The sequence below is a fragment of the Gambusia affinis genome, linkage group LG18 (genome assembly GCF_019740435.1).
Source record: "Gambusia affinis linkage group LG18, SWU_Gaff_1.0, whole genome shotgun sequence".
In the NCBI taxonomy this organism is placed as follows: Eukaryota; Metazoa; Chordata; class Actinopteri; order Cyprinodontiformes; family Poeciliidae; genus Gambusia; species Gambusia affinis.
Window position 1 is genome coordinate 1,268,184 of NC_057885.1, and position 12,591 is coordinate 1,280,774.

Consider the following 12,591-nt stretch of genomic DNA (forward strand, 5'->3'; position numbering starts at 1 on the left):
TGGACATACTTCCACTCTGGAATTGCCCAAGGTGAGGGGCGTCGGGCAGGAGTGGGCATACTTGTTGCTCCCCGTCTCGGCGCCTGTACGTTGAGGTTTACCCCAGTGAATGAGAGGGTAGCCTCCCTCCCCCTACGGGTGGGGGGACGGGTCCTGACTGTTGTCTGTGCTTACAGGCCGAACAACAGTTCAGATTACCCACGCTTCTTGTCATGGTGGGTTCAATGTTTCTAGCCCACATGCAGAACACAACACAGGAGAGAGATGTAATATAAAATGAATTTATTTAAACACAAAATAAGGGAGAAATAGAGATGGTACGGATCTAGCCCAGGGAGGAAATGGGCTCACAAAACTCAGCTCACTGTCGGAAGCAAAATGGGGAGAGGATGAGTTCAATGCCGTCGGAGACGGGAATAATTATTGATAATCGGAATAATCTTACTTGTAAGACGGGGATTCAATATTTGAGAGGATCTGCTGAGGTGTCCGGGGTCTTGGCCACTTTGTGGGTCCAGGTGGTCCAGCGCTCAGCCACAAAAATCCAGACGGCAACGAGGAAGTGTAAAGGAAGGCGGACAGGTAGGCTCTGATGCAGCGGGTACGGAGGAACGGAGTGGCTGCCAACCAGGAAAATCCAGGAGGACTTGTGATCAGACGGTTGAGGAGAGAATGTGGCTCAGGCGACCAGCGGGTAAGTTCCACGGCGTCAACGAGGAGGTCTTAGTCCAGAAAAACCAGGTTTGATCCCCACGAGGAGGACTCAGTGCGTCTCGGGGAGTCACCTGAAGATCGAGCAAAAAACAACGAGGAGATTACTAAGCAACAAAGCAACAAGGAAAGCAGAGACAGGCTCTAGGGGGCTCAGAGGTAGCTACCATTACTGGCTAACACTCGGGCGTCGAAGTGTTGGCAGTCCGCTCCTCTTGTACAGGCTGCTGACGAGCTGATGAAACTCAGGTGTGCCAGATGACGACACCCAACTCCAGAGATAGGCGAGTCTGGCGCTATCTGGTGGCTGAACGGCGATTAGTAACAAAAAGAAACCCACAAAGAAAACCAAAAAACCCCACTTCTTGGAGTCCCTAGAGGGGGTACTGGAGAGTGCTCCTCCTGGGGACTCCCATATTCTGCTGGGGGACTTCAGTGCTCACGTGGGCAATGACAGTGAGGCCTGGAGGGGCATGGTTTGAAGGAACTGCCCCCCCGATCTGAACTCGAGTGGTGTTCTGTTGTTGGACTTCTGTGCTCATCATGGATTGTCCATAATGAACAATATGGTCAAACATAAGGGTGTCCATATGTGCACTTGGCACCAGGATAACCTAGGCCGCAGTTCGATGATCAACTTTGTTATTGTATGTCTTGGACACTCGGGTGAAGAGAGGTGCGGAGCTGTCCACTGACCACTACCTGGTGGTGAGTTGGCTCCGGTGGTGGGGGAGGATGCTGGTCAGACCTGGCAGGCCCAAACGTGTTGTGAGGGTCTGCTGGGAACGTCTGGCGGAATCCCATTTCCGGCAGGACTTCAAACACTTTCCGGGGAAGATGGGGGACATGGAGTCTGAGTGGACCATGTTCCGTGCCTCCATTGTTGAGGTGGCTTATCGGAGCTGTGGCCGCAAGGTTGTCTGTGCCTGTCATGGCGGCAACCCTCGAACCCGTTGGTGGACACCTTCGGTGAGGGATGCTATCAGGCTGAAGAAGGAGTCCTATCAGGCCTTTTTGGCCTGTGGGACTCCGGAAGCAGCTGATGGGTACCAGCAGGCGAAGCGGCATGCGGCCCGGGTGGTTGCTGTGGCAAAAACTCGGGCGTGGGAGAAGTTTGGAGAGGCCATGGAGAAAGACTTCTGTATGGCTTAGAGGCGATTCTGCTCCACCATGCGGCGTCTCAGGAGGGGGAAGCAGTACAGCAACAACACTGTCTACAGTGGACATGGTGTGCTGCTGACCTCAACTTGGGATGTTGTGGGCCTGTGGGCATAGTACTTCGAAGACCTCCTCAATTCCACCGACATGCCTTCTATTGTGGAAGCTGAGCCTGGGGACTCTGGGTTGGGCTCTCCAATCTCTGGGGTCGAGGTCGCCAAGGTGGTTAAAAAGCTCCTCGGTGGCAGGACCCCGGGGGTGGATGAGATCAGCCCGGAGTTCCTTAAGGCTCTGGATGTTGTAGGGTTGTGTTGGCTAATGCGACTCTTCAATATCATTGGGGGCAGTTCCCCTGTATTGACAGACTGGGGTGGTGGTCCCCCTGTTCAAACAGGGGGACCGGAGGGTGTGCTCCAATTATAGGGGGGTCACACTCTTAAGCCTCCCTGGCAAGGTCTATTCGGGGGTTCTGGAGAGGAGGGTCCGTCGGATTGTCGAACCTCGGATTCAGGAAGAGCAGTGTGGTAGTCATCCTGGTCGTGGAACACTGGACCAGCTCTACACCCTCAGCAGGGTCCTGGAGGGTGCATGGGAGTTCGCCAAACCAGTCTACATGTGTTTTGTGGACTTGGAGAAGGCGTTCGACCATGTCCCTCGGGGAGCCCTGTGGGGCGTTATCCGGGAGTATGGAGTACCGGGCTCCTTGATACGGGCTGTCAGGTCCCTGTATGACCGGTGTCAGAGTCTGGTCCGCATTGCCGGCAGCAAGTCGGGCTCATTTCTGGTGAGGGTTGGACTCCGCCAGGGCTGCCCTTTGTCACCGATTCTGTTCATTACTTTTATGGACAGAATTTCTAGGTGTAGCCAAGGTGTTGAGGGGATCCGTTTTGGTGGCCTTAGGATTGCATCTCTGCTTTTTGTGGATGATGTGATCCTTTTGGCTTCATCGGGACGTGATCTGCAGCTCTCGCTGGAGCGGTTCACAGCCAAGTGTGAAGCGGCTGGGATGGCGATCAGAGCCTCCAAATCAGAGGCCATGGTCTTGAGCCGGAAAAGGGTAGAGTGCCTTCTCCAGGTTGGGGAGGTGTCCTGCCCCAAGTGGAGGAGTTCAAGTATCTCGGGATCTTGTTCAAGATTCAGGGAAGAAAGGAGCAGGAGATCGACAGGCGGATTGGCGCAGCGACCGGCACTGTACCAGTCCGTCGTGGTGAAGAGAGAGTTGAGCCAAAAGGCGAAGCTCTCGATTTACTGGTCGATCTACGTTCCCACCCTCACCTATGGTCATGAGCTTTGGGTCATGACCGAAAGAACAAGATCACGGATTCAAGCGGCCAAAATGGGTTTTCTCTGTAGGGTGTCTGGGCTGTCCCTTAGAGATAGGGTGAGAAGCTCAGTCATCCGGGAGGGACCCAGAGTAGAGCCGCTGCTCCTTCACATCGAGAGGAGCCAGTTGAGGTGGCTCGGACATCTGGTTAGGATGCCTCCTGGACGACTCCCTGGTGAGGTGTCCCGGGCACGTCCCACCGGGAGGAGGCCCCGGGGAAGACCCAGGACACGCTGGAGGGACTATGTCTCTCTGCTGGCCTGGGAACGTCTTCGGATTCCTCTGGAGGAGCTGGAAGAAGTGGCTGGGGAGAGGGAAGTCTGGGCCTCCCTTCTGAAGCTGCTACCCCCGCGACCCGACCCCAGATAAGCAAAAGAAAATGGATGGATGAATGGAAAATAAAAATTTAAGAAGGCGGTCTGTTCAGAGACCAACAAGGAACTTTTTGTTCCAAAACAAACATTCCACGTGTAATGGAATACTTCACATCACCCCGAACATGGTCTCCCCACAATAAAAAAATTATGCAGGCATCTTGCTGTGGGATGCTTTTCTTTAGAGAGTCACAATTATTTAATTGATCTACAACTTTCTGTTCAGATGCTCTCCAACCAGTTTACAAAGAAAAATTAGTAAAAATTGCAATACTGGTAGGCTAAACAACCCATAAAAAATGACCTGCAGCTTCTTTCGCAGTGCAATAATAATGCATGAAAATTCTTTTCAAATTTTTATTTGTTAAAAAGAAAAAACAACAAGATGAAAACCATGTGTCATTTTTCATTCATTTCATAGTTATTCTCTACTTTGTGCCAATCTATCACCTTCATCCCAAGACATCCATTGAAGTTTGTGGTTGTAATATGACCAAAAGTGGAAAACATCTTGGGTGTGAAGATTTTATTCCGTAAGGTCAAAATATTTTAGATTCTTCTTCAGCATCTTTATTTCATCATAGGTTTTTATTCCAATTACCAAAAGTTGGTGTCATGAAACTGTGCGGGTGTAGGTGGTAAGGCAGGACGCCTAGACCCAGGTAGAAGTAAAGTGATGATTTAATGATGAGCAAGTCCGAAATACAAACAGTCCAACAACAAGGCAGCACGGCAGAACAGAATCCAGGGTTCAGCACCGTTAGCAACTGGCGAAACGAATGGACGATTGACAAACAGCTAGACAGCACAGACGACAACAGACGACTGGCTCGACACACGACAGCTTAGCCACAAGGACCCAACGAGGAACAAAGGACACAGGTGGGGTTAAATACACAGAGGGTAGTCACGGAAATGAGACACACCTGGGAAACAATCAAGGGGAGACAGGACACCACGGAGACTCTGAGACACAGGAACTCAAAATAAACACACAGAAAAACACGGAACATGACAGTTGGATTGAGGGCAGTTTAGGCTCTACACCGGACTCTATGATGGTATGGAGTTGTATCAGTGTAATTAATATAAGTTCATTTATGCTGTAGCAGTATATAGAGATGGGATTGATTTTGTTAAAATGTAAGCAGTTTTATCTAATAAACCATGAGACATATGGGTGTTATGTGTCAACAACATTTAATCATAAATGTTTCCCCTTTGTGGACAGACGGTGACAGAGAAACACAAGCTGAATGTGCCTGAAACCATGACTGAAATACTGGATGTATCGGATGAAGAAGGTAAGTCACCAAGCAATTTGCTGTCTGTTGCTATAGAAACCAGGATGACAACATTGATTTTTAAAATAAATTCAGTTCCAAATCGAGTAGAATAATTACACTGAAATCAAGATTACTGATTTTATCATGCTACTTTGAATATTTTACAGTATTTTTCTAAAAGTATGAGTGAAAGTTTAATCGTAGGAATAAAAGTATTGCAAGGTATGCACAATAATTTCCCCTCTATTTCATAAAGAATTTTTCTGTTTATGTATGTCAGTAGTTGACTTTTTGTCATTCACCATATTTATTACAGGCTATTGACCCTTTGCAGCTAAGTCATTAAGTGACATAGTACTATGTCATTAAGTGACTGCAAAGGGTCAATACCCTGTAATAAATATCATGACAGACGTCTGAAGTGAGGGACAGAAGTATTGAACAAAATGACTGAAATAATTTTCCCAAGTTTTTTTGCCAGTATATTCATGGTTTCTCGTTATTACTGTGTCATAAATAGTGTTTATCTTACATCTTGCAAAACTTGAAGGAAACACACAGGGAGCCAGGAAACAAACAGAGACCTGGTGACATAAGGTTAATGGAAGAAACTAGTGAGGAGTGTGAGTAAGAGAATATTTTAAATACTGGGAGCTCGATAACTAGAACAATGGAGCAGTTCTATGTAGAAACAGGGTGCAGCTGTGAGGAGACAGGAGAAGGCAGGCTGAGGGAGAGAGAGAGATCGCACAGAAGGGCAAGAAAAACAAACTGGGGTGCAGGCAGAACATCATTCTAAAAGGAATGAATATAAAGAATATTAAAGAATAAAGGTGATCTAAAATAAATAGCAAAGAAAAGATTGATGTAAAGTATGAAAGAAGCAAAGGCTGATCTAAATCAAAACATGAAAAGAGAGATCAAGAAATAACTAAAGCAAAACACAGACTGCAAAAAAAACAAAAAAAAAACAACTAAAACCAGAAACGGTGCAAGAGCCAGACACTGTCTGCTTATGGTACTTAGTTTCTTGTAAAAAAAAAAAAAATCAACCAAATCTGCAATCAGGTGTATACGTTCCACTTTTTTGATTAGTTCTTAAGTTTTGAAACTTAATGAAATGAATTCAGTTGAAGCTTCCCAGATATGTCTCAACACAAGCCATGATTTTTGTGTGCCGTAACACACCGATGTATGTCATTATTCAGACAAGGGCTCTGCAGGATATTTTCTTATCACTGTTTACTGATGTTCCACTAACTGCACATTTAAATTATTTAGGATTTTTTCATTGCAAATATCCAACCATAAATTTTCCCCCAAATCACAAACAGATCCCCAGCAGATGAAAGCAATCTCTATTTCCTGTTTACATCAATATAACATTTGATCAACTGCTGTATTTATTCTAACTGCACATTTTAGATTTCTTTAGAGTATTTTTGACATGTTATACCTTCTACTTTTGCCTTTCAGGAAGCTACTATACTATGGGCAGGGGAACATCTGGGTCTTATTCCAGTATGTTTCTTTTTTGCTCAGTAGGCCTCATATGCTTTCAGGCAGACCTGGACCTGTAGTCTCATTCCTCTCTATTATAGCAGCTTCTCTCTTAGGCCTTACCTGCTTAAACAAAAGAAAAAGAAAAAATGAGCAGCAGCTGCATTTCCATTACCAATTTATGCAAATTTTCATCTATTTTTTGCTGATATAGAAAAAACATAATTGTGGTGTTTCCATTAAATAAGAAATTAAAATCACTTGTGAATAAGCTTTTCACATAATAAGTCTCTAAAAATCTTGGCAGCAATCAGTATAAGCAGTTACATGAGATATTCATAATTCAGCCATGGTGCTAGCGCTCATCATCTATCAGCCATCAGAGGAGACTTTGGCGTCTCAGTCAGTCTCAGTGACAAGCCCTGTCTACTAAGGGTGTCTAGGTATGCAGCATTTTGGGGAAATTGCAGTTGGTTATTTTATAGAAGAGTTATGGATTCAATGTGTTCAAATGACACACAACCTTGTATGAGCTGTGTGATGCAGTGAGAGTTCTGATGGAGCCAGCTGGACATTGTTTGAAAAATCAAAAACACACCATCATCCTCCTACCACTTCCTATTATCCTTTGTCGTTTTCCCCAGTAGTAATATAGAGCTGTTGATCACATGACTTGTGTGATATGAAAAAAGGGTTTCCTTTGCAATTTTGCAAAATACATCCACTTGTATGTGGCTGGAAAACCACCTCATCCTAGTGCAAAAACTTCTTATTGAAGAACAGGAGTTTTTCAATTTGAGCAATTTTATGGTTAATAGAAATGCAGCTAGTGATTTTGAGATTCTAATCATGCTTTATTTAGTTATGTGGAAGTCAAAATCACCAGTATTCAGACACATTTATAGAAACTTTTGTTCAAATCAGTTCAAGCTTCAGTTAATTGTCTTATTTAAAACAAACACAAACATCATCAAGGTTCTCTACAAAACAAACAGCTCTGATTCCTACCTACAGTTACTACATTAAAAACACCCAGGGTCACTTATATTATTATTTTCTATTATTAATATTGTATTTCAGCAACATCCTAATGAATGATGACTATTTTTATGTCTGCTGTAAAGGCGTTAAGAGTTCTCCACCAGAAAACCTGAAAAAGACCAGATCACCATGGAGACAATCTGAGGGTCTACTTTCCTTATCACTTTGTCTACAGATCCAAACTAATTTACGCCAATGCTTGATGTCTGTCCAGATGGTTAATCAATTCCATCAATACAGTAAGATTAGGGTTAGGGTTACACCCAGTGTAAGGACTCATCCTAAAAAGAATCAATTCTAGATACTAGATATTATTTACAGATAATTCTTCATCATTCAAACCCTAGCCTTTTTAATTATTTTAAACCTGAATGTCAAGAAATGAATATTCATGAATAAGAAAATTCTGAGAGTCTTTAGTTTTTATACTAATCGGTGGCCCTTAAGCTTTTGATGTTGGCCTCTAATGGTTGTTTGCTCTAAACCGCAGCCCTATTTTAGATTAATGAAACTTTTCCCTAACGTCTTTAACTTAGTGATGCCTGAATCCCTATCTTGTAGTAGTAGAGCTTTGCGTCAGTGTTGCAGATGACACAAGGTGCATGAGCTGCTGCAATCAATGCATTTGTTTGGTGTTAGACAATCAATATAGTTGATTAGGGAATGAAATCAGTAAATTCTAACAGTCCTACAGGATTTTCATAAGATGAAGTTAAATATTGAGTTTACTGAGTTTAAACGATATACTCATCACAAAAGTAAAACTGACCTCATTTCATATTTTAGTTTTCAATGTATATAACCTTTATTTAACCAGATAAATTGACTGCAAACCAATTCTCATTTTCAACAATGACAACAATGAGAAAAAATGTAAACATCATGTAACATCATAGAATTTTTGACCCATAGATGTTTACTCAGTTTTGATTTAAAATGACTCGTTTTTTTCTGAAGGTGATGACACAATGACAGGTGACGGTGGAGAGTATCTGAGGCCTGAAGACCTCAAGGAACTGGGAGATGATTCCCTGCCAGGACAATACCTGGATGGGATGAACTACCTGCGTTTCAGCCTAGAGGGGGCGCGCACTGAGAGGTACCAGATGCTTCACCACACAACTTCACTGATCTACATCCAGAACAACATACCTCAGACAAAAGCTATTATACAGTGAAGTGAAATACAGAAATCTGTGCTCAAGGTTCCAACACCATTGTCACATATGCAGTATTCTACTAGAGAACATGTTTTCTTCACACATTGCTTTGCCTTTTTAACACTATTTTATCCCCTTAAGTCTGTGGATCTGCACCTTCTTTAAATATGTTTTTATATTACTATATTGTTAGAATATTGTCCTGTGTCAGTGTACATTATATGCATGCAGTGCTGTGCAAAAGTGCCAAAGCACCTCAGATTGTTTGTTTCCACCAAAGAGCCAGACTTTGTTATAATCATCCAGAATGTCTTGAAGCAGTTGATCATCTGATTTTTGAGAGGTACAACATTCTATTCTGAAGATTGTCTGTTTTTGAACTTTCTTCATGCAGATCCTATTATGTAAAGTACACGGTGTGTCTTCACACAAGTGAGGAAACTGAACAAGTTGATAAAGAAATAGAAAACAAATCCTAACAGATTCACCATCTTTAAGTTAATCCTTCCTTTGAGTTATTCTTTAATGTTTTTTGTGCATTGTTTTTCCTTTGTTGTGGTGCACTACACTCAGTAAATGATACCTACATCTCCAGGTTCCATTAAGTTAACAGAATTGTTTTACCACGTCAGTGCTGCTGTGGATGTAAAAGAATAGCCTTTTTGCCCTCCAGTTCTGTATGCATGCAAGAAATTTCCACATGTAGACGATGATATTGAAAGGAGTCACTGAAAGTGGTCATACATCTAAGCTGATGCCTAACTGCCTGCTATTTAGACACAACAGTGTTGAATATGAGTCTCATTATCTCATTGAGACTTACAATCAGATATTGTAAGTCTCATGGCTAAAAAAAATATCCTCTTCGTAAATCATTCACATGGTAGGGTTAGGGTTACTATTTAACCATAAGCCAATACACAAAAATACAAATTGGGGTTTTTATTCTCAGCTACTTTTGCCATAAAGTTGTACTTCATTTTGGCCATTTTGGCTAAAATGTGCTGAAACGGAGAACTAAACGTCCAGAAGTTAGGTCAGCTGATGAAACATTACTAAAATATAAACATATGAGTGATGACTGAAGACTTTTGTACAGAGCTTTATGAAAAACTCCATTCTTCCTGAGCTTGAAAGAACTAACACTCTATACTTGTGTGTCTCCTTCCTCTTCATGTATCCCTTCTCACTTATCCATAGTGGAGTCCAAAGGTATGTTCCGACTCAGGCCTGATGCATCAGCATAGGGTGTCTCTAACATCAGTATTTTAAAGAGAGGAAGATCCAGTCATACACTCTGTCTGGTCTTAGTGAGATCTTTCATTGAATGACATTTGATTCTAAATGTGACATTCATTGAATTTACGAGCTCAGGTCAGAAATAACTAATTCTCAGCTACACAAAATGATCTAGTCAGTTATTGGACACTGATGCCTGTTTGTGTTGGAAATGATTAGTGTTAAATGTTGAGCTAATTACCCAATTCTGTCCAGAGAAATTAATTTCCCTGCTCTTGACCTTCACTGGTTTGACGGTTTATTCTGATATTTTGTGCTCCAGTTCAGAGAGGTCCTTCACGCCCACCCATCATAGCTACTATTCTCCAAGACATGATGGTATGATGGACGAGATGCTCACCTCTCACCAGGTACTCCAATTGGTTACAAGTATTTCAGACAAAACCTTGCTGCTTTTTATAAAACAAACTAATCAGGACAAAGAAAAGATTGCTAAAGGCAATCTTTAGCAATCTTTGACAGCCTGGAGTCCATGTCCTGTGTCTGTCAAACCAACTCTAGCATAACCCTCTCAAAATTAACAGCTACAAAGAGCCAATTATGGTGCAGCACATTCTGGCTTAACGTCTTGATTTTGGTATTGCCCAAAGGACATTGCTCTACAAGTCTTGTGGTTCAGGTGGAACTTTGACTTAGTGAAAGAATGTGCCATGGGTGACTCATGAAAAAATATCCAAATGTTCTGAGTAACTTTTAATTATATTTGTTTGATTCTAGGTTTCATCACTTGCAAGGGAGAATGAGAGAGATTCCTACAGACTGAGTTGGGGAACAGAGAACCTGGATAATATTGCTTTGTCCTCCAGCCCCATTCATTCAGGGTAGGCTAAGTTCCAATGTTGGACAAAATTGTTAACGATGACACAAACATTCCATGTTAAATATAATTGTGAAGGCCAAAGCTTAAATATGCAGAGTTTTCTATGAAGGCATACTGGCCTTATCAGATCTGGGAAAAGGACAAAAGGATGCAGCAATGTTTCAAATGAAAGTCTGATCTGAAGTTGTATTTATAGTGCAGGCTAAACAGTTGTTAGAAGTCTGACATCTCCATGAACTTCTTGTTCATGGAGATGTTGTGGAGATGGATATTGTCATTCTCCACAATATCCAGTCAGCTCTGCTTTTGTTCTGTATTTTATTATGCAAATCACACCTGTTCTTCAGTCTGAAATAAGATGCTCAGTCTGAACATCTTATTTCAAACAAAAATCTGAGACTGAGCTTGCAGTTTCAGCTGAACATATACACAGCAGTACACTAAATTGACACTAAACTTTGCAAGAAAAGACCAAAAGTTTGGACACGCCTTATTGAAATCAATTAGAAGGTATATATATATATATATATATATATATATATATATATATATATATATATATATATATATATATATATATATATATATACACGTCTGCTAATGGTGACAGTTGTTCAGACTGTCATCATTTACTTCACGTTTACTTCCGCAAACACTGAGCAATTCTTCTTTTTTATGGCAGTTGGCAAAATACTGAGCACACTCTCTATGTATGACATTATTGCGCCCTCTACTGCATATGTGAGACGATTCCAGGTCGTTTGCCGTTAACACTGGAGAACACACACAGGTTGCATATATTTGGAAGTGTGAACAGCCACTTCAAAAATATCCGATTTGACAGCAAATGGGATATTGGGTCACTTCAGATTACTTTACACATACAAACCAAAAACATGCTTTTCAATTCTATAACAATCTTTTCCTTCCTTGCTCTGGTTTTCCTCCCGTGGTTTGTTTTTTCTTTTTTTTTTCAAACTGATTCTGCTCAACTTTTAATGCCTCCCAATGTGACTCTTGTTTTTAGCCGTTCCTCTCCGTGCCATGATCATGGAGACCACAGCAGGTGACCCTCTGCATCTTGGTTTAAACACATTTTCCTTGATCATCATCATCACCACTCTTCCTCCACTCACATGTGATCTCCTCTTGGAGAAGTGCATGTTTGTGTGTCTGTCCTCAGTAAACATTGCCTCACATGTTCTCAGGCTCACAGTATTGTGAATCGAACTAAAACCTCCAAGTTTTAAACCTGTATTGTTCTGCAGGCCTCATGTCTCTTCATTTCCCTCCACATAAGGCGGGAAGCTACAAGTTAAAACAGCAAAAGTCTGAAAAAACTGAGGCGATGAAGGCTGAGGACTCGTCTGTCGATTTCATAGACCGTCTCGTGACGTTTGCATTTCCACAAGACGGCCTCCATGTTGTCGTGTCTCACAGCATATTTCGGGGATACATTATTCTGAGCCTTGTAACTCTTGTTAATAGAACATCTGTTGTGATATGGAACATCATTCCAGCCAGTTTCTCCTTCATTTAAAAGTTTGATGTGTGTGCACCAATTCCATTTTACATGAAAGAGTCCCAGGCTTTATGTTCCATGAGTGGTGAGAAAACAGACACCAGTCTCAGCTCTAGATTTATATGTGAATATTGTTTTTGAATATTCTATTTATTGAACATTTTCAGTCTTAGCAAATACAGTTTGCCAAAACCATATAACCTTTTTGCATTCCCAGAGGCAGTGAAATTATGACCCTAAAATCAGTGGCAGTTTCTAATATGAGTGACATGGGCAACTGCAGCTTTGGGGCTGGAGGTGTGGTTTGTACTCAGATGAAAAATCAAGAGGCTTAATTTTAGATTTTGTAAAACTTATCTTATATCCAGAAATTTGACCGAATTCTTCCACACAATT

General features: G+C 42.0%; 1 protein-coding gene across 18 annotated transcripts in view; it reads left to right on the plus strand.

The window, feature by feature from the left end:
• ank2b (ankyrin 2b, neuronal) overlaps positions 1-12,591 on the plus strand; it is a 174,834-nt gene that overhangs the window by 115,465 nt on the left and 46,778 nt on the right. For 11 of the 18 annotated variants that reach the window (XM_044097114.1, XM_044097110.1, XM_044097109.1 and 8 more), the window contains 6 exons: positions 4,799-4,871; positions 8,352-8,493; positions 9,755-9,766; positions 10,116-10,203; positions 10,571-10,674; positions 11,701-11,739. In XM_044097114.1, coding sequence (XP_043953049.1) covers positions 4,799-4,871; positions 8,352-8,493; positions 9,755-9,766; positions 10,116-10,203; positions 10,571-10,674; positions 11,701-11,739 — 458 coding nt within the window. The remainder of the gene's footprint in view (positions 1-4,798; positions 4,872-8,351; positions 8,494-9,754; positions 9,767-10,115; positions 10,204-10,570; positions 10,675-11,700; positions 11,740-12,591) is intronic. The other 7 variants (XM_044097120.1, XM_044097121.1, XM_044097119.1 and 4 more) reach the window with 3 other exon arrangements.